General features: G+C 41.7%; 1 protein-coding gene across 1 annotated transcript; it reads right to left on the bottom strand.

Moving 5' to 3' along the window:
- Positions 1-3138: 3138 nt before the first annotated feature.
- On the bottom strand, positions 3139-19790 carry HSP90AB1 (heat shock protein 90 alpha family class B member 1). The gene is made up of 12 exons (XM_015825309.1): positions 19694-19790; positions 17738-17884; positions 15089-15295; positions 13829-13988; positions 12320-12453; positions 10783-11112; positions 9051-9216; positions 7014-7204; positions 6503-6650; positions 4926-5194; positions 4472-4805; positions 3139-3728 (listed from the first exon to the last, which is right to left on the bottom strand). Exons 2-12 carry the CDS (start codon positions 17882-17884, stop codon positions 3619-3621), a joined length of 2196 nt encoding a protein of 731 aa, XP_015680795.1. The 5' UTR covers positions 19694-19790; the 3' UTR covers positions 3139-3618.
- Between the last annotated feature and the right edge of the window lie 805 nt (positions 19791-20595).

The raw sequence follows: 20595 nt of genomic DNA, 5'->3' as shown, positions 1-20595 counted from the left end.
CTAAAAGGTTTTGAGGTACTGATAAAACTTCTTGTGGAAGTGATACCTCTTCCCAAAGCCTAAAATAGGATGGTTATAACATTGGACCAGGGAACCAGCTAGCAATCCAAAAGTGGGAATCTATGAGTCAAAGAAGTAGATTGAATGCCCTCAAAGAAAGAAGGTAATGGTGCTCCAATTTTGGATATACACCATTTCGTTTTCAATCCAAACTCCATGTTTAGCAAGATGTGCGGATCTCTTAGTGCAGCGGTTCTCAACCTATGGGTCACAACCCCATTTGGGGTCGATCAACCATTTCACGGGGGTCGCCAAGCAAGGCTGTCCACCATTTTTTTTCCCCTTTTCTGGCGGGTGCCTTACCTCCCTTGGGCTGGGCCAGCTGGTGGTCGGCCTGCTCCGTCTCTGCCGCTTGCCAGCTACGCCTCGGCCGGCGCAGGGGGCGGAACCACGCATGCGCGGCGCTCCCAGGCAGGGAAAGTCCTCGACGTACGACCGGTTGGGTAGTCCTCGACTTACGACCGGCTTAGTCCTCGACTTATGACCGGTTGGGGGTCACGGCATTAAAAAGGTTGAGAACCACTGTCTTAGTGAATGGTAAATAGAAAGTAAGGTAGCCTTGTCTATGCAAAGCTGGAGCTTTTTCTTTGGGGCTAAAAGCCCTAATTTAGTTCGTTTCCATAATAATCAAAGTACATTGGAAATTAACAGCTGTAGTGCTTTGAGTCAGTTTTTGACTCCTGGTGACTGCCTGGACAAATCCCTGCAGCTTTTTTGGCAAGGTGTTTTGGAAATGCTTTTCCTTTGCCTCCTTCCTAGAGCTGCAAGAGGGTGACTATTTCCAAAATCACCCAGGTCTCCCAGTTTCTAGCCTAATGCCTCAACTACCTCAGCAAAGTGGCTCTGCGTAATCCAGAATTGACACGTGCTTTCTGATCAGAGGTATAGTCTACAGTATAACATCCAGACAACAGCTGCTGTGGTTCTGTGCAAATATATGGAAGGAAAAGTCAATTAAAACCCCCACATGGAATTGGTTAAGATCGGGATTTAAAGAAGAAACTGATTCTAGTGGCTGAAGAGCAAGCTTTGCCAATGAATCGCATGAAAGCAAACATTCAATTATATAGCAACAGTAGCAAATGTCTCCTTTGTACTGAAAAAGATGAAACAATTGACCATTTGATCAATGGCTGCAGCAAAACTTCACAAACTGACTAAAAGCAGTGTCATGACCAAGTTGCCAAAATCATTAGGACTATTGCCAGAGATTTGGATCTGAACGTAATAAAAACCACCGGGACCATCAAATTGAGAAAGTTTTAGAAAATGAGCAGGTTGAGATCTTATAAAACTTTAAGATCCCAACAGATAGGCATCTCGTTCATAACATGCCTAACATAAGTTACTGGAAAAGAAGGAAGTCTTATTCATTGATGCTGTTTGTAGCCCATGATGCAAAGATTGAGGAAAAACAATTAGAAAACATTATACGAACTACAGGGGCTTGTAGGTCAAAGTTTAGTGCTTGTGGAAAAAGAAATCTCTTGTTATATCAATTGTGATTGGAGCCCTTGGAGTAACACCTAAAGAACTCTCTCAATATCTGAAAGTATTGAATTTATTGGACCTGAATACCCTAATTTTACAAAAAAATAACCCCACCCCATTCTGCTTGGAACTATTTATATTTTTAGGCCCCCATCTTAATAATTCTTAAGTTTTCATCTGCCTTAGACTATTAATTTAATTGTAGATTATCCACACATAGTGAAAACTGAAGAATCAAGATGCCTTATGGAAATAAAATAACATCAAGAATGTGGGTAAAGATCACTACAAATACCTGGGCATTCTTTAAGCTGACAAACATTAAACATACTGAAGTCAAGAAAGTTAGAAGTGAATTCATCATGTGATCTTAAAGTCCAAACTCAATGGAGGAAATAACATCAAGGCAATTATCACCTGGACAATTCCAGTCATTAGGAAAAAAAACAAACAGCTGGAATAGTAGACTGGACACAAGCAGAACAAAAAGCCCCTGAATAGGAAGACAAGAAAAATAATGACAATAAATTATGCCCTTCATCCATGCAGTGATGTTTTATTCTACTTGCCAAAGGAAATAGTTGGACATGGAATGTTGCAAGTACACCAGATGATTGAAAAATAAAATAGTGCTTGGAAGAAAATTTGAAGTACAGTGAAGAAGATGCACTGAAGCTAGTATACCATGAAGGCTGACTGAATATCAAAGAAACGAAACTGACTTAGAAGAAAGACCAAATGAACAATAGGAGAGACATGGCAAGGTAAAGTATTATAGGGCCAATACATTAAAAAATAGCAGCCAAAGCAGATAACAAGACCTGATAATGGCTAAGAGCAGTAACATTGAAGGAGACGGGCTAATTCTGGCTTCATAAAACCAAGCCTTAAGAACAAATGCATGCAACAGCAGAATTAAGAAGACATTTATGCTACCTCCGCAAAGAAGCTGAACCACTTAGCTAGCTATAAACAATGGCATGCCAAAGCAGCAATACTGATGCATTGGAATGTCTGCAAGAAATAGCATTTTCCTGCTAGGAAGAACTGGTGGGACCACAAAATAGAAGTAATAGAAGTAATAGAAAATGAAGAAGCTACAGTGCTCTGGGGCTTTAGAATTCAAGCAGACAAGCATCTGCCACACAACACCCAAGACTTAACAACTTTTGATAAGGAAAGACACAAAAGTCTTGATAGTGGACATTGGAGTGGTAATTGTGGACACTGACCTGGAGACAGCAGAATACATGAGAAAGAACTGGAGAAAATCGTAACAAAGACCTGAAAATAGAAGCAGCATGACTGTGGCAAAAGAAAGCAAAGATTGTACCAATAGTAATAGATGTCTTGGGTGAAATCACAAAGCATCTGGAGCACCACTTGGAACGCCATCAGCTTTAACAAATCACCATCAATCAAATGCAAAAGGCATCTTTATTTGGAACAGTTTACATCCTGCAACAATACCTTTAACACCATCAAACATCTGCCACTCCTAGTTCCTTGATAACAAGGCCAAACCCAGCCTAAATATCTGGCTTTATTATGTGACCAACCGTAATAATGATGAAATCAACAACCTCATTTCATTGTAAACCATAATCTTCTTTATTTTAATTCCAGTAGAACAAAACCAAATACCAGTGAACAAATTGTAAGTCCCTGCTTTCTCGAGACAACAACGAGCAGCGAGAGATTGGGGGTGGGTGGGAGTCTCACTGCTATATTAGTGGGAAGGACATTCTCTGGGTGTTTACTTCAGCTACTGCGGGATGGATGTTTGGTGGTCAAGCTAAAACTAGAACAAAATCTTCATGGACAGGAGAGCAAAAACCTTCGAACAATTAGACTGACCCTTTCCCCCCTAAAGCAGCATGTTTGAACAAGCAGACAGACCAAATAAATGTGGGAGGCTGCCTGCCACATTAGTTACCACATTTATAAAAGACACAGAGACCATCTTGAGGGTGCAGTTAGCACTGCCAGGCTTCCTGAGCAAGGTGATGGCACAGGGAACGAGGGGGGGGGGGGAGGCAGGAAAGAGGGAAGATCAGCTCCTCCTCTTTAATCAACCTCCTCCATGCGTGATGCATCCTCCTCTCCTTCCAGGGGAGGGATCTCTTCAGATACAGTAGAAGTGGATTCTTCAACAGCAACTTCTTCTTCATCAATTCCTAGGGGGAAAGTATTCAGTAAAGCCAAACTATTGTTTAATCCTTGGCTGATAATGCTACCCATCCATGACCTTAGTATGACTAAAGGTTTACAAATATACTAAAATTCTAAAGCCCACTGTGAATATCTTTATGGTTATAACTTAAATGTTAAGAGGGGTGAGTAAATCACATTTAGCCTCAGAGTTTGTTCTACAATTTAAGCATGAAGGCGGGCAAATGTATTCTCCATATTGTAGGTAAGTGTTTTTTTTATGTAGAGCAATGTAATGAATCTGAGGCAGAGCACTCAATGAGTATGTGAGTATCTGGTCTTTCAAACTTCCAGTTTGCATCATGGCTATATTTTCTTGGTGCTTCACAGCTTGGTATCTGATTTCAAGCAGTGCTTCATGTCTTTACCCATAGGCCAGCCAATGGGAGAGACTGCAGTGTTATGTGGAGCACCCTGTGTAGTTTTCTTTACCCTCTCAGGACAAATTTCTTCTTGTTAAAAGGTTTAATACAAATTTACGGGAAGATTTCCAGGAATACTCTTACCCAAATCAAAAAGGCATGTCTTCGCTGAGCCCAAATATCCACTATTTATATTGCCAAATATCCACTAGTATTTGACCTTGATGTTTTCATCCCAGGTGAAAACATCAGGGCAAAATACTAATATTGTGAAGCAGTCACTTGCCAAGTTTTCCCTCTTTAGGTAATAAAAGTATCAAATTCCTGATAAGATTTTAGCAACTCACCTAATCCCAGCTTGATCATTCTATAGATTCGATTAGAGTGGGTCTGTGGATCCTCCAAGGAGAAACCCGAAGAAAGTAATGCGGTCTCAAAGAGAAGTACCACTAGATCCTTGACAGCCTTGTCATTTTTGTCTGCCTCAGCCTTTTGACGTAAAGTCTCTACAATGGGGTGATCAGGGTTTATCTCCAGATGCTTCTTGGCCATCATGTAGCCCATTGTAGAGTTATCTCGTAAAGCCTGGGCCTTCATGATACGTTCCATGTTGGCTGTCCAGCCATAGGTGCTGGTGACAATACAACAGGGAGAAGAGACTAGCCGGTTTGAAACTGTCACCTAGAAAGATAAGCCAAATGTAGTCATGGCACTTCAACAACGGTGGGGGCACAGGTATGCTCCCAACAGCCATAATGACATCAACAGAGTTAAAGAGCGACAACAACATAAGCATCTCACCTTTTCAACCTTCTTCTCCAGGATTTCTTTCATTAATTTGCAAAGATTCTCAAATTTGGATTTGTTCTCTTCCATCTTTTTCTTTTCATCTTCATCTTCTGGCAGTTCCAGGCCTTCCTTGGTGACCGATACTAATGTCTTTCCATCAAACTCCTTCAGTTGTTGAACACTATACTCATCAATGGGCTCCGTCATGTATATCACCTCAAAACCACGCTTCCTCACACGTTCCACAAAGGCAGAGTTGGCCACTTGTTCTTTGCTCTCCCCTGCAGTACCAGAGAGGTGGGAGTGGTAAATCTCCAGTTACACGCTTGGACCTCCAATAATATCACAGCACAGTTCCCTCTTAGATATTAACTCCCATAAAGGGGCACGCTATAAGTGGCCTTGCCCTTGATCTCACTGAAAGACACTTTGTTGATGCCTCAGGATGCCAAGATTTAAGATGTTTACTTGTAATTATTAGTCATCTATCTAGTTAGCAAAACTATTAAATTTGGTAAAAGTACAGTCCAAGTTACCACACTTACTGGAAAACTTTTGAGAATGGGCAAGCCTTCCCCTCAAAGAGGATTCAAAGCATATACTTTTAATTATCCTAATCTTCAAATGTATTCCAATGTGTGTTGATTCTCTCAATATGCTGGTTATTAAAAAGCCCCAAATCTTTTCGCATTTCCAAAGCTGGTGGTACCAGGAAGCAATGCCACTTTTCCTTCTTTCATTTACTTTTCTATTTTCTATTTTCTTATTTATATTTCTGCAATATTTATTTAAAATACCCAAAGAATCAATAACTCATAATAAAACTGGGTGCTTTAAAAGTTTAAAAGGCTTTTGTAACTTTAAGCAATGCACTAAAAAAAGACAGTTTTATATCCACTGTTAAAACTGTGTGAAGCCAGTATTTCAACACAAAGTAAACCAACTGCAGAAACCTCCAGGCTTTGGGGAATGCAAATTTCATTTTCTATTATGTGTGTTAATTTTGCAGATTTTCATCTGTATGTATTACATAACATAATTTAAGGAGATTCTGGTAGTGAGTCACCATTTTTAACGACGCATTGAAAAAGTAGGTGGTTTTGAAACTTTGAATACGGCACACAGAATTTGTAGGAGGATGAAAATATGAATATTCACAAGCCTTTCTCAAAGGCCTTCTACTCCCTTAAAACATTTAAATTAAAACTGCTTAAGAGATTTTCAGGTCAGGTCTTTGCAATCCTGAAGTTTAAGAGAATGAGCCCAGCCATCCCACACCACTTAAAAAGATCTAGAAAAGCAGTACAGATGGTATTACAGGCTTCCAAAGAACCTAGAAAATTCAATTTAAGTCTTGAAGCTAAGATCAAGGCCAAGAAGATGGCTGTTCAGGGCAAACAGCATTCCTGACATATGTTCAGTCTGGGCCAGGGGTAGGCAACCTTGGCTCTTTTATGACTCGTGGACTTCAACTCCCAGAATTCCTGAGCCAGCCATGCTGGCTCAGGAATTCTGGGAGTTGAAGTCCACGAGTCATAAAAGAGCCAAGGTTGCCTACCCTTGGTCTGGGCCAATGAACTGTCACTCACCTGTGATGTAATAAATGTTCTTCTGGTTCTCCTTCATTCGGGACACGTACTCCGTTAGGGAGTTCATCTCATCTCCAGAATGAGAAGTGTGATAGCGTAAGAGCTCCGACAGACGTTTCCTGTTGGCAGAATCTTCATGGATGCCCAGCTGAAGGTGAGAGGAGTTTTTATTTATTTATATATCAGGGTTTATGCAGGCTCTCCACCTCTATTGCAACCGGGCAATCTAAACTAAAAGGACGAATCCCGATCCCGTACATATGATCAACATTTTCATTTAAATATGGAAATAAACCAAAAACGGTAGCGGGAAACGATTATAAATCCTTTTCTTTTTTGTTAAGAAACAAAAGGATTTTTTTAAACCGATATACCTACCTAAATAGCTTAGCAGTGCAGTACTGGTTTCACAGATAGCATAGCTAAAATAAATAGTTAAGCTAGGAAACAAACTAAAAAAATAGTTTGAATGGCTGTGCTACCAAAATGGATGGTGGCAGAACTCTCTCACCTTCAGATTTTTGGAAAAGGCCTCATAGAATTTTTTATAATTCTCTTTGTCTTCAGCCAGCTCTGCAAAAAGTTCCAGACATTTCTTGACAATGTTCTTGCGGATCACTTTGAGGATCTTGCTTTGCTGTAACATTTCGCGAGAGATGTTCAAGGGCAGATCTTCAGAATCCACTACACCTCGAATAAAATCTGTGTTTGTGAGAGAAATAAACAAAATCAGGGGGGGTGGGGAAACAGCTGCGGCGGTGATGTAATCTGGATAAGAACAGACTGATGAACGTTTTTTAAACTCCTACAGTGATTTGAGGATGAAAAACAAATGTGTATAAATACCACGCATATTTATCCTCTCTCCTCCTAAAGCAGTGGTTCTCAACCTGTGGGTCGGGACCCCATTTGGGGTCGATCGACCATTTCACGGGGGTCACCAAGCAAGGCTGTCCGCCATTTTTTTTGTCCGCCATTTTTTCCCCTTTTCTGGCGGGTGCCTTACCTCCCTTGGGCTGGGCCAGCTGGTGGTCGGCCTGCTCCGTCTCTGCCACTTGCCAGCTACGCCTCGGCCGGCGCAGGGGGCGGAACCATGCATGCACGGTGCTCCCGGGCAGGGAAAATCCTCGACTTACGACCGGTTGGGTAGTCCTCGACTTACGACCGGTTTAGTCCTCGACTTACGACCGGTTTAGTCCTCAACTTACGACCGGTTTAGTCCTCGACTTACGACCGGTTGGGGTCACGGCATTAAAAAGGTTGAGAAACACTGTCCTAAAGTGTATTTTGTTCATATTGCATGTCTGATTGAAATTATGCATAGAAGTGAAGAACTCTTTCCCATCCAACAATGATGTGCTATAGAAATTTACAAAGGAATTTCACTCTGTTCTACCTGGATTTATTGTCAGGTTTCATTCTCTAGTTTGGAGCACCTGCACTTATTTCTTCCCAAAACATTTCCTACAGAGGAAGCCATGCAATGCGTTCCAATTGTTCTAAATAACTCCCAGTTCCTTTGCACTGGCCAAGATGACTTAAGATTGATGGTAGGGCAAAGCTCTTTATGCTATTTGTTGCACCGAGATGGATACTGGGAAAGAGGTTAGGCCGGACAATTCATCTACTCCATCCCACTAAACATGTTTTTAAACAAAAGGAACTCAGGGATACATGCTTCAAATTTGTGGAAGGAATAGTGGATAAACAGGAATGTGCAAAGGAAGCCTATCTCCTTTTTGTCTCCCTTCAACTAATCAGCTCTTGTCAGCTCTTATCAGAAGAAAACATGACACAACATAGAGAACGCTGGGCTGGCAAAAGAAGGGACTGCAGTTCAATAGTAGGACACTGGCATGGCTAAACCCAGTCTTTGGATGAACTATCACTATTAGGTAAAATGGCCTCGGCTACAGAGCAAAGATGGTCCCACAGGTCAAACATGGCCTACTGTAACTCCACCAACCTTGTACAGTACAGGTAGTCCTTGACTTACAACCATAATTGAGTCCAAAATTTCTGTTTTAGTTTTGCCCCATGTTACAATCTTTCTTGCCACAGTTGTTACGGGAATGACTGCAGTTGTTAAGTTAGTAACGCGGTTGTTAAGTGAATCTGGTTTCCCCATTGACTTTGCTTGCCAGAAGGTACCACAAAAGGTAACCACATGTCCCCGAGACACTGCAACCTTCACAAATGTGAGTCAATTGCCAAGCGTCTGAATTTTGATCGCCTACTACGGGATGCTACAACAGTCGTCAAGTGTGAAAAATGGTCACTTAACAGCCGTCTCGCTTAGCAACAGAAATTTTGAGCTCAATTGTGGTCATAAATTGAGTATTCCCAAGATAATGATTTGGAGCCTGATCGCTGTCATTGTCTGTTGCCAAAACCAGTACTAAAAGCGTTCTGACTGGAATAGTGGGTGGCTGAATTATGTATGGATGATGTGGGGAAAGGGTGATTGTCAATGCAGATGAGTCAGCCAAAGGCTAATTAAACAACTTGTCATTCTAGCTAAAAAAAAAAGGAAGGCTGCAGGACTTACTCAAGTATTCTGGGATGAGTTCATCACAGCTGTCCATGATAAAGACCCTCCTGACGTAGAGCTTGATGTTGTTCTTTTTCTTCTTGTTCTCAAAAAGGTCAAATGGGGCCCGACGGGGGATGAAGAGGAGTGCCCGGAATTCCAACTGCCCCTCCACAGAGAAATGCTGGGAAGATTGGGAAGAACGGAGGAGCCTGTGAGCACCTGACCTGACTTCCAACTGACAGACATCCACTTAGAAACACGCCATCCCTGGCCTTAAAGAACATTTCTTCTTCCCTTTCTGCAATGTATTTGCTGCGGTTCCAAAAATTACTAATACTTACTATTAACTGCTTACTAATAACACAAAAATAAAACATAGAGAACAAAGGAAACACAGCAAAACTCATTACCACTAACAACAGCGGACTGTCCTATCCATCGACACACTAGAGGCAACATGATTTTGGCAACATGATTTTGACCATTACCACCACCATTTGCCAAAGGCTTTCTAGAACAGCCACCTCTTGGTGGCTTTTTCCTGGATGCCAGCAGGGCTTCTGCCGACTTAACCTTGGGCTGTGCACCCTTCCAAAAGAGAGAGGGGCACCACTAGAAACAGCATGCCCTTGCAGCCCCCAATTAGGGCAATATGAAGAGACTTGAAGGGTGCCCTCCCCAGATCTTGCAGATGGCAGAAACGTAGGAGAAAATAATTCCACAGATAATCAGGTCCTGAGCCATGTAGGGTTTTAAAGAACCAGAACCTTGAATTACCCAAAGCTAAATGGAAACCGGCAAACTGAGAAATTACTTCAACTGCTGCATTCTGTGGCCTTGGCCCTAAGCTGGAAAGATATTTGTGGCAAAATCTCCTGAAATGAGAAGAAATTAGGAGTTCTGACACAAACTTGGGTCAGGAAAAAAAAATCCTTGTGCACTAGCAGAAAAGCCAGAATTTCTTCTCATCTGCTTAAAAATATGGAAGCAGGAGAGCAGCCTCTATCATTAATATCAAGAAGCTCTTCTTGCCCACTTCCAACTCTTCCTGAAGGACAGAAGATGACAGAATCTTGTTCTGATATGAGAAGCAACCACCAGAGACAAGATCTCATTTTCAATATTATCTTCTAAATTTGACCTTAACAGGGCAAAAAAGCAAGTAAAAGAGAGAGGAAGTCTCATTCTCTCCTCCGCCCACGACCCTTGACTTGAAGCATACTAAATATCACATTACGGAAAAACCGACATGAGGTACAATAATGTACCGGTGCTGCAGTTCCCATTATTTCCATTCACCCAATTTCGAGCAGGGTTTTACATTTACTGTTTATTTTTCATGCCAGGTATTAACAGAAGAAGCACTGAGGGAAAAAACAAAGTTTTTCCTTCACAGGGTGAGCTGCCGTTAACACTCTCATCACGGAACACTTAGTCAACAGTAAGGAACACCTTGAAATATTCTCTCAGCTGCAACAGTAAGAGAAAGCAGATGGAACAAGAGAGAAGCTGAAAGTTGTATATCTGTGAGAGCTGCGTTAATGGAAAATTGTGAAAGACATTCTGTAACAAACAAGACAACCTGTCAAGTTTCAGGGCTCTACCAGACAGCTGTAAACAGTAACATTAAGCACGGCCAGTTCTAAAGAAGCCCAACAGCTGCCATTTGGACATCTCTGCTGACTGGGAAAGATCTTGTGCTCAGACATCCAGGAACAGTTCGCCTCTCGTCACCTGAGTCACTCACCTTGACCGCCAAGTGGTCTTCCCAGTCATTAGTGAGGCTCTTGTAGAACTCGCCATATTCCTCCTGCGTGATGTCATCAGGGTTGCGGGTCCAGATGGGCTTGGTCTTGTTCAGCTCCTCCTGATCAATATACTTCTCTTTGACCTTCTTGGTCTTCTTTTTGCTCTTGCCACTTTCCTCCTCCTCCTCATCTGAACCCACATCCTCAATCTTGGGCTTCTCTTCATCTTTGGGGGCTTCTTGTTCCTCCTCCTTCTCAGTTTTCTTCTTCTCCTCCTCCTCCTCTTCCGCCTCATCGTCACTGATCTCCTTGTCACGCTCCTTTTCCAGCTACAAAGACAAGGACAGGTGTTATTAAGGTCTGCTGAATAAGTAAGAGAGGGGCATATTAAGTGGGGGACAAGATATAGCATCCCTCACATCAAGTCTTCTGCAAGCACTCAGAAAGAGAGACACATCCTTTCCTTAGGACTATCCAGGAACTTCAAGCTTACTTGTTTGCTAACACTTCTTTGAGGATTTATGCTGCAGGTTTTGAAGTGTGCATGTGTGTTAAGTTTTCAACTTTGGATTCAAAGCGAAGAAATGTTTTGGAGCCCTTGAACATAATACCCGTCTGTAATTTCATGAAGTAGCACACTTTCATTTTGCCCTTTTTTGCTATTGAACCCAAGCAGTTTTTAATACATTTCTACTGTAACCTTTCAGAACAATAGGGAATGGATTACATATAAATTTATGGTGTATTAATTATAATAAAAGACTTTACCACAGGCAAAAGTATTCTATATTACAAGATAATGCAACATGCTCTGGAACAATATGTATGAACATGTATCGTGTAGTATGGGATGACGACACGTGCATGATGACATCATTGTGTATATGCCACCATTTTGATTTCATCAGGTTTGTTATAGCATTGCCCATGTTTGAGTAAATCTGGAAGTGTCACATTTACCCACAAGATATCAAGTTAAACCTATCCAAGCTCAAAAAACATATCCTGTGCTTGTCTGAATGAATTTGCTGATTGGAAGAAGGCAAGCTAAGAGCAGATCAAATGATTATAAGTCAAGGACTACTTGTAGCTCTTTGCATCAGCATTAGGATGTCTCTTCAAACTTTAGCCAAAGCCCTACAATTCTCACCCATTGTTTCCACTTGTTTTTAGAAAAAGAGTGAATAAATCTGCTTGCTCTATGTGCATGATAGCCCTTCATATATCTGAAGGCCATTACCTCTTTTCTTCTTTTCTCTTTTTTTCCAGGCAAAACTCAACCATTTTTCAAAAAACTTGGTTGAAAGACCTTTCACCACTCTGATCTTCCTCCTCAAGATTAGTCAATGTTCTTCTTACAAAGCATATTTTGGGAATGTGGTGAAACCCGAATGCTAGCACAGGAAAAAAGAGATCCTCAAGCTTGGGAGTGATCAGGAAGTACTCTTCAGCAGTATGGATGCGAAATTGGCTAGAGCAAAGAGCTAAAAGCAGCAAGGATATTTATTATCAGACCTGTTGCTCTCCAATACATACGTAGAGGGTGATGGGGTATCCGATGAACTGTGAGTGCTTCTTCACAACTTCCTTGATACGGCGTTCCTCCAGATACTCTGTCTGATCCTCCTTTAGGTACAAGATCACTTTGGTGCCTCGGCCAATGGGTTCACCTAGAAGAGGTAAAGAGAGCCATTTTACAGGATCAGATACTGCACTGAGCTGTGCTATTTATTCTGAATATAAACTGAGCAATCCAGGCTGGAACTTAAAAATGGAAGTGGTTCTATTAAAAGCCAACATTACAATTTCCAACAAATACAGGAGAAATGTCAGGGAATGGCCAGAATTGTACATGGTAATTTCGAGAGGACAGAATAAAACTTGAATTGTGTTGATTACTTTTTTAAAAAAAGAAAAATAAATAAGTTCCCAGGTTTTGTAACTGGAAATATTTTTAAGTGAATGTGCACACATGTAAAATTCCATACGTATGAATCCTACAAAAGCAGGGGGTTTTTTTGCTCTAGGAACTCGTGTTTTGTTTTTATAGACAACTCGCATAGTTATTCCCACTATAATTTTCTAAAGACAGAACATCACCAATCAATTTCAGCATTAGGCATATATTCAAATCAGAATGATAAATAAAAATAGATCTGCATCCTTTTGAATGCAGAATTCAAATTGTTCTTATATGCTAAATAGCCAAATTGGCTCTTTTAGAGTAGTTTACCTAACCCGGAATATTAAGCTTGGATAAACATTAGGGCAACGTTGTTCCACAGTTCTTGAAAAGAAAGCTATAGTGATCTGAAGTAGTTATTGTCTCAGTTGATACTTGCTGCACATACAAAAGCTTTGTACATTTGCTTTAAACATTTTTTTTAACTCTATCTCACCAATTGGATCAAAACTGCATCATTTACTTGCCCCAAAGGTCTACCCCTGCCAAATACACAAAATGCAAAGTATTATTTTCTAGAAATATAGTCTGTATTCTAAAAGAAATCCTTTTGAAAAGCACAATATTGCCTAGGGGAAAAAAAATACTGGTGCAAAAAAGTAATTAACAATGGAAATGGAAATGAAAAACGAGGAATAAAGGTACCCAATGAAGGGGCATATGAAGATTTCAGTTAGAGGTATGTCCCACAATGTTAATAGTAAGTCACTGTGTAACTGCATCATATCTAATAAGATACAGTAAAAAACTGTAGCTTCATTTCAGGTATACCTATTTAATAAGTGATACGGAATCATGAATATTACTTTATGCATTGAGCTTGACTTAAGGACAATAAAAATGTAGACCAATTCATTTTTAAAATATTAAAAATATCCCATGTTGACCACCCCATCACTGTTACTTAGGGGTCCTGGAACCAGAATGAATGCTGCAGCAATGTCCCTTAGTCATGAACCGGGCTGTCATAATCTTCCTGCTACTTCAAAGCAACTGAAAACCCTGGTTCAACCTCTTTCTCCCTCCTCTCCTATCACTCTTTAGGTGGCAAATGTTTTCCAAAAGCAAAGATCACAACATACCATGATCAATCCGAACAGTGAAGGAGCCTCCTGCAGATGACTCCCAAGCATATTGCTCATCATCATTGTGCTTGGAGATGACCACAACTTTCTCAGCCACAAGGTAAGCAGAGTAAAACCCCACACCAAACTGCCCAATCATGGAGATGTCTGCACCAGCCTAGAGAAAGAGATGTTAACATTTACAAAAGGCAACAGTAACTTATATACCACACCAGAGTACAAACACAGGTTTTGACATAGCCACAAAAGCATGTTTTATCATAGGAAATTCAGTTCAGCTACATCTTATGCTAAATTTGGCATCTCCAAGTAAGAATTGGATATAACTCTGACATACATCTTGAGAATTCTACATTCTGTGCCAATAGTGTGAAAACACATCTTGGACATAGGATTCCATATCCTGTAATGTTTGATTTTATTTATTCAATTTGCATAGCCATCCTCCTTGCATATTTGACTCTGGGTGGCTGACATTCCCATAATTATTTCAGACTCCATGTCACCCTTAGATCCTCAGGCCTGAAGGCACAGCCATGCTTTGCTTATTTATTTTTAAAGCAAATTTCTTGTCCTGGAAATGTTTTGATAGGGTTTTAAAATACGGACAAGCCAAGCAGTATGTCAAACAGCCAAAGCGATCCAAGAACCCTTTTCCTGTAGCATAAATCATGTCCATAGTGCTAGTTTGCTTAAGGTGAATTAGCTTCACTAATCAAATCAATTTAGCATGTTAAATGTGAAGTTTTAGCCTCTTTTTTGTTAATTACTCAGACTCCTATTTTAATGCCCCTGCTAGTTTTGCCACTACCCTTTAGACACGAAGCTCTGAAATATTATTCTTGACAATTTTGTCTCTTTTAGCAAATCCCTTTCTACACTTAGTCAGTGGAATTGAACTGAACTTTATTTGGCCAAGTGGGATTAGACACACAAGGAATTTGTCTCTGGTACAGAGGCACTTCGTGTACAGAATCATCATCATCATCATCATCCCAATAAAATGGGAGAGTAAGGAAGATAATAATAAGGATAAATAATACATGACAGTTTATAATATAGTATGTCATATTATAGCATACGATACAGTACATCCTATACATAGTCCACCAACGAAGAAATTCAGGTAATTACCAATTTTGAGGATATACGTATTTATGACAAAATGACCACACTATGAGAATATTTTAATATCATAACCTTATAGCCTAGTGAAGGCCCTAAGCATTACCAAAAGTCTGGATTGAAACCACTCACCTGCAATGCTTCCATGAAGGCTTTTGTACCAGACTTGGCAATGGTGCCCAGATTGTTGACAAGATCTGCCTTTGTCATCCCAATGCCAGTGTCCACCAGTGTAAGGGTACGGTCATGAGGATTGGGGATGATATCTATTTTCAGCTCTTTGCCACTTTCCAGTTTGGAGGGATCTGTTAGACTCTCATAGCGGATCTTGTCCAAAGCCTAGGTTATAAAATGTATGTTTTGTGAAACTTTAACTATAATTCAAGGATGTTACCTCTAATTTTAAAGAAAGGAACTTCAGGAAACAAGATTTCAGCTTTAAACCTTAAAAGGATAGAAAAACAAACCTATTCCAAAGCATATGTCTCTTGTGAACAGCACAAGGATTCATATACTTACTCTAGAGCAGAGGTGTCAAATTCAATTTCATTGAGGGCCGCATCAGCATTGCTGTTGCCCTTGGGGGGCCGGGTGAGCTTGGATGGAGTGGGTGTGGCCTACAGGGTGGGCATAGCCAGCTCTACATCATTCACATCAAGGGTGCCTGTGGGGGCCTGGGCAAGAGTGGGACAGATCTGAGGGTCTCTGGCAGAAGGGGGTGGGACCGGGGCAAGTGCCAAGGCATGGTCCATTTCTTCATTCCTCACAAAGAGTGACATCTCCCCAGCATGCACCCAGGGGGTGGGGCCGACACGGCAGGGTCTGGTTTCTCGCTGTTTCCAGGCGGCCTTGTGGAGCTAAGACTGAATGCGTTTCAGCATAGATGGCCACCGCAAAATTGTACATTGGCTCCTGGCCGGCCTGGGCCAGGGCCAAGGCAGCAGGGGCCGTTCCCTCATTGTTTCCAGGATGGCTTTGCGGGCCACATGAAACCACTTTGCGGGCTGAATTCGGCCCCCGGGCCTTGTGTTTAACATGTCTGCTCTAGAGAAACTTACCAGTGAGAAAAAGACATATTTCTTAATACAATTGTAATACCCATTCAAAAGGGCATCCCTTTGAATTCAGTGGCACTCAGTCACTGAATGTATGATCATAATCTAGCTCTGCTTTATTAGCTCCTAGAAACAAAGAGGGATACCATATTATTGCTTTCTTCAAACTAAGGCCGATATTCTCCTGTACTTCATAATTTAATCAAATGATTTAAAGATATATTTTGCTTTAAAAAATATATCTTTGAATTAAAAAAAATCAGACACGGCAAACGCCTCATCCTCCTCTCATACCGTACAATGAATTAGAGGAACTAAGTAAGTGTCAAACAAAGAACATGCAAGGACATGAAACTGTGAAATCTGCAACCATAAAATGAAGTGATGATCTTGGCTTAAAGGAATTCACTAGGGTTCACCAGTAATTATCACTCATTAAAGCCCTGTTCACATTTACAGAACATGGCAGAGAGGGCAACTGATTCACAGCTACCTGTAAACCATAAACGAGAAATGTCCCTAATGGGCTTGATTTTACATTGAGAACTGGAAACCATATTTCAAACAATAGGGAGGGCTAGAACAGATAAGTGGTTACAGTCAAGGTAAAATTATGTTGATTTAATGAAAATAGCCAAGGTAAAATTATGCTGATTCAATTAAAATAGGATTATTAGTATTACTGCTCTTCCTGCATTTAATATAGTCAACATTGCAATTCCATAGCAAGCTTTAGAAGCATTCCAGAAACTACATTCAAGACTTTCAGAGAACAGATGGGGCATTGATCCTGAAGTTATAGAACCTGAGATAAATCAGGGAGGACTAAAATCGTAACAAGCCTTGTGGGATTCTCAGGCGTGTGGCTGGCTACTAATAGGAACAGAACACAGAGACAGATGGACCGTTTGTGTGATCTACTTAGATTTGATTTTATGCCCAGTGGCAGACATTCAGCAACACAACTGGTTTCTCTTCCATTATACTAAGGCCACCATGCTTCCTTATGCCTTCATATTACAAAGGATGGAACATTAGAGCTCGATTTCCTGTTATTAAAAATAACACACTGAACAATTTTTGCAATTATTGTACCTACTTTTCCAGTATTATCAAAGCAAAAGCATATAGTGTGCTTTTAGAAAAAAGTATACAAGCCTACGAAGTAGCCATGCAAAAGAACTCAAAAGAATTACTAACCTACTGGCAGGGGAGCCACAGGGAATTCTACTTTCCCTTCTAACACTTTCTTGGTCATTAAGCTGAGCCCAGCTGAGGACCAGAACCCCGAGCCCTTCCTTAGCAAATCCATCATTTGTTTACATGTAACTTCTTCACCAATGCCTATTAGGCTAGGATTTAAATAGAACATGCCTTAAAGAGTTAGAGTTACTTCTTAAATCTGAAATAATGTTCTTTAATCAATTTCACTGATCATATTTAAAACACTGTTTTGACGTCCAATACTCAGAACAACACATCGTGCTATTATAGTTGGGTTTCATATTATGATGTTGTCCAGATCACTTGTCATATTTTTCCCCAACCTGGTGTCTTCTGCATGGGTTGGATTTACCTCCTATCCCTTTGAGACGTCAGGGCAAAGGACTACAAGGAGATGTGATTTAAATGTTAGTTTTACTCAGTCCACTCCAAGTATTACCAATTTTCCTGCACTCGCCTTCTACTTTTCCTCTGCCCCAGAGCTCCAAGTCTCTATACTTACATCAGAGGCATTGGAAATTATCTCCCGCATGAAGATTTCCTTGTTGGAGTAGAAAGTATTGATGATCAGGGACATTAGCTGGGCAATCTCTGCCTGAAAGGCAAAGGTTTCCACATCCTCTTCACCATGCTGGATTTCTTCAGGCATCTGGAAAACAAGAGTTCACATCCTTTCTAATACTCACATATCTCTACACAATATTAAAGTTGCATCTCATATTGTGGATTGTAATAGCCAACTACTTTGCAAGACAGACCTCTAGCATTGCCCCTCTTTAAAGATGGAGGGCTGAAACTAAGATAGGCTTGTTATTTCAGCTCAAGCTGAACCAATCAAGCCACAGGTTACTGAAAATATGAATGTGCATGCAGAGGGCAAATGGCATGCCTTCCTCTTCCTCTTTAGACATAAAAAAGTGACTCTTACTACTAAGTGGCAACAGCCCTCTCCAGCACAAAACATAACCCTAGTTATTCTCCCATCTCCTCCAGGGCCCTAGAAAATTACTTTTAGCAATGAGCATGGTGCTATAGCAGAACACGGCATTTTTAGTTCTGTTACAACATCTTTACAAATCCAGAACATACCAGAAACCTGAAGTTCAGCTGTTCCAGAGAAGCTGTCAGCCCTCCCAGGTAAATCAGACAGGCAACGGGATTTAATTCCATTTTATTGTAAAGCCATATTAACACAATCTGCAAGTCTGAGAGTACAAACTTCCCACAGCTGCTTTTTAATTGCTTGATCCTAAGACACATCCTTCCTAAATTTCTTTCTAGGCCCATTAAACTACTGGGGGGGGGGGTTCCTGCCTCTCTTGTCTGATTGTTTCCAAAGCAGCATCTCTTCTACCCTTTCCCCAAGGTCATCCACACATTCCATTACACCAGCCCAGCTTAAATCGAGATTTAGATTGACTGCCTTCCAACACATTGTCATCCTTCACCCTAAATTCCCCTCCCCCACCCTCGAACAAGGATTTGTGGCAGCGTTTCTCAACCTTGACAATTTTAAGGCATGTGGACTTCAACTCCCAGAATTCCACAGCCAGCAACGCTGGCTGTGGAATTCTGGGAGTTGAAGTCCACATGCCTTAAAATTGTCAAGGTTGAGAAACACTTGATTTATGGCCAGGATTATCTCGCCTGTTTTAAAGAGAGCAAAGCTCCAAAAGGGAAGCACACCACAATACGTTTTGCAAGGTTACCGGAGATCCACCTCCGTTTTTCCCTTTGTTCTTTCGACTCCTATTTCTAACCCTGCTGAAATCTCCGCGGGCATTATCGAAAACGGCAACCCTACCAGCCGCAGACGGCAGACCAAAAATGAAAATAATAAAAATAAAAATAAAAAAAAATCTAGATCGGTGTTTCGGGCATTAGAGCGGCCTCTCTAAGTAAGGCCGGAGGGTCAACCTATTTGCAACTCGCGAGGAACGGAAAGAAAAAGCAGCCCTTTTGCAACACCCGGGGTGTGCGCGGGGTACTCGAGGAAGGCGCAGAGATTTCTCCCTGGCTGGCGAGAAAGGCGGATAATCGCAAAGCAAGCCGGTGAGCGGAGGCTAATCTGGGCGCGAATCCGCGGCTCCATGCACCAGCATGGCAGGCGGGGACAAGGCCTGACGCAGGCTGCGCGCCGGCCCGCCTGACTAGGCCCAAACCGCCTCGCGGCCGCGCGTGCGTTAACGCGAATCGGCCGTCCCGGTGACCTAGGCAACAGCGAGCCCCGCGAGCTGCTAGGAGCCGCAGGCCGAGGCGCTCGGCTCGTAATTCCGGCGCCCGGGAGCACGTGGCCCGGGCACCGGCCTCCTGGTCGGTCTTCACTGCGCCACAGGGCCGCCCGCGGAGGGGGGGGAGGAATCGGCGAGGCTTTCCGGCCCGTTTCCATTCTGGCAATTGTAGAGAATATTCTGCTTTTTTCCATTCCTGGCTGGCGGCGGAGGACGAGGCCGCTTACTTTGATCGACGGCGGGAGACGAGCCTGGAGCACGGCGGGACCTTCCGACAGGGAGCGCGGCGCAGCCTGGAGAGGAACTGTCGTCGCCTCCCTCGGCCCTATATAGGGCCTGGTCTCGGAATCCTTCGAGCCTTCGCTCCGTCCGCCTTAAAAGGGCCTGTTCCGCGATCGACAGCACCCTCTTACGGCGCTACTGGCGATGCCTTTGTTCTTCTCCGGTTTGCGATGGTTCCATCTCTTTATCGTCTAGTAATGGCAGACATCATTTCAGCCGACTGATCGCTAAGGGTTCTGATCTCTTGACATCCACGTATTTGCCTTATACGTTGGAAAGCAGTATGTTTTTAAAGCCCACAAAGCGTGCGTCCATTTGCATCCGAGTGTGAAATCTCAATTTATTTTTTCCTCTGTTTGGATGAGTGATGGATGCATCGTCTCCAGAAAAAGTAATCCTGTGGTGGGAATGCTGTTCTTCAGACGGCACACACACACACACTATCTCCACTTTTTTTTATAAGGGCCCATATTAGTAGCTTTTTAAAGCCTAATTTTCATTCACCTTCAAGTTGCTTTGATTGATGAATTAATCATTTTTATTTTTATTTGAAAATAATATTTAATTCGTGGGGATGTTTTCCCAGAAAACTAAGCACTTAAAGCTAGGTTTGTACAGCATGCATGCTTACTGGTGTTTAACCCAAATGTTTCAGTTTCCAATACACTGAACTATAAACTGATTTAGTGGACTGGATTTACCTAACACACTAAGCTGAAATATAAGTGACTAACTTGCAGTATCCTCTGCAATCTCTGTCGATGTATTGCAATTGCGATGCATTTTAAAATCACCCCCCCCAAATAAAATTGTAGTGTACTCTTCCTTTATTCCATTTTTTTTCCTG

The sequence above is a fragment of the Protobothrops mucrosquamatus genome, unplaced genomic scaffold (genome assembly GCF_001527695.2).
Source record: "Protobothrops mucrosquamatus isolate PMUCROS unplaced genomic scaffold, P.Mucros_1.0 scaffold2590, whole genome shotgun sequence".
Taxonomy (NCBI): Eukaryota; Metazoa; Chordata; class Lepidosauria; order Squamata; family Viperidae; genus Protobothrops; species Protobothrops mucrosquamatus.
This window is presented reverse-complemented; position numbering and strand designations above follow the sequence as displayed.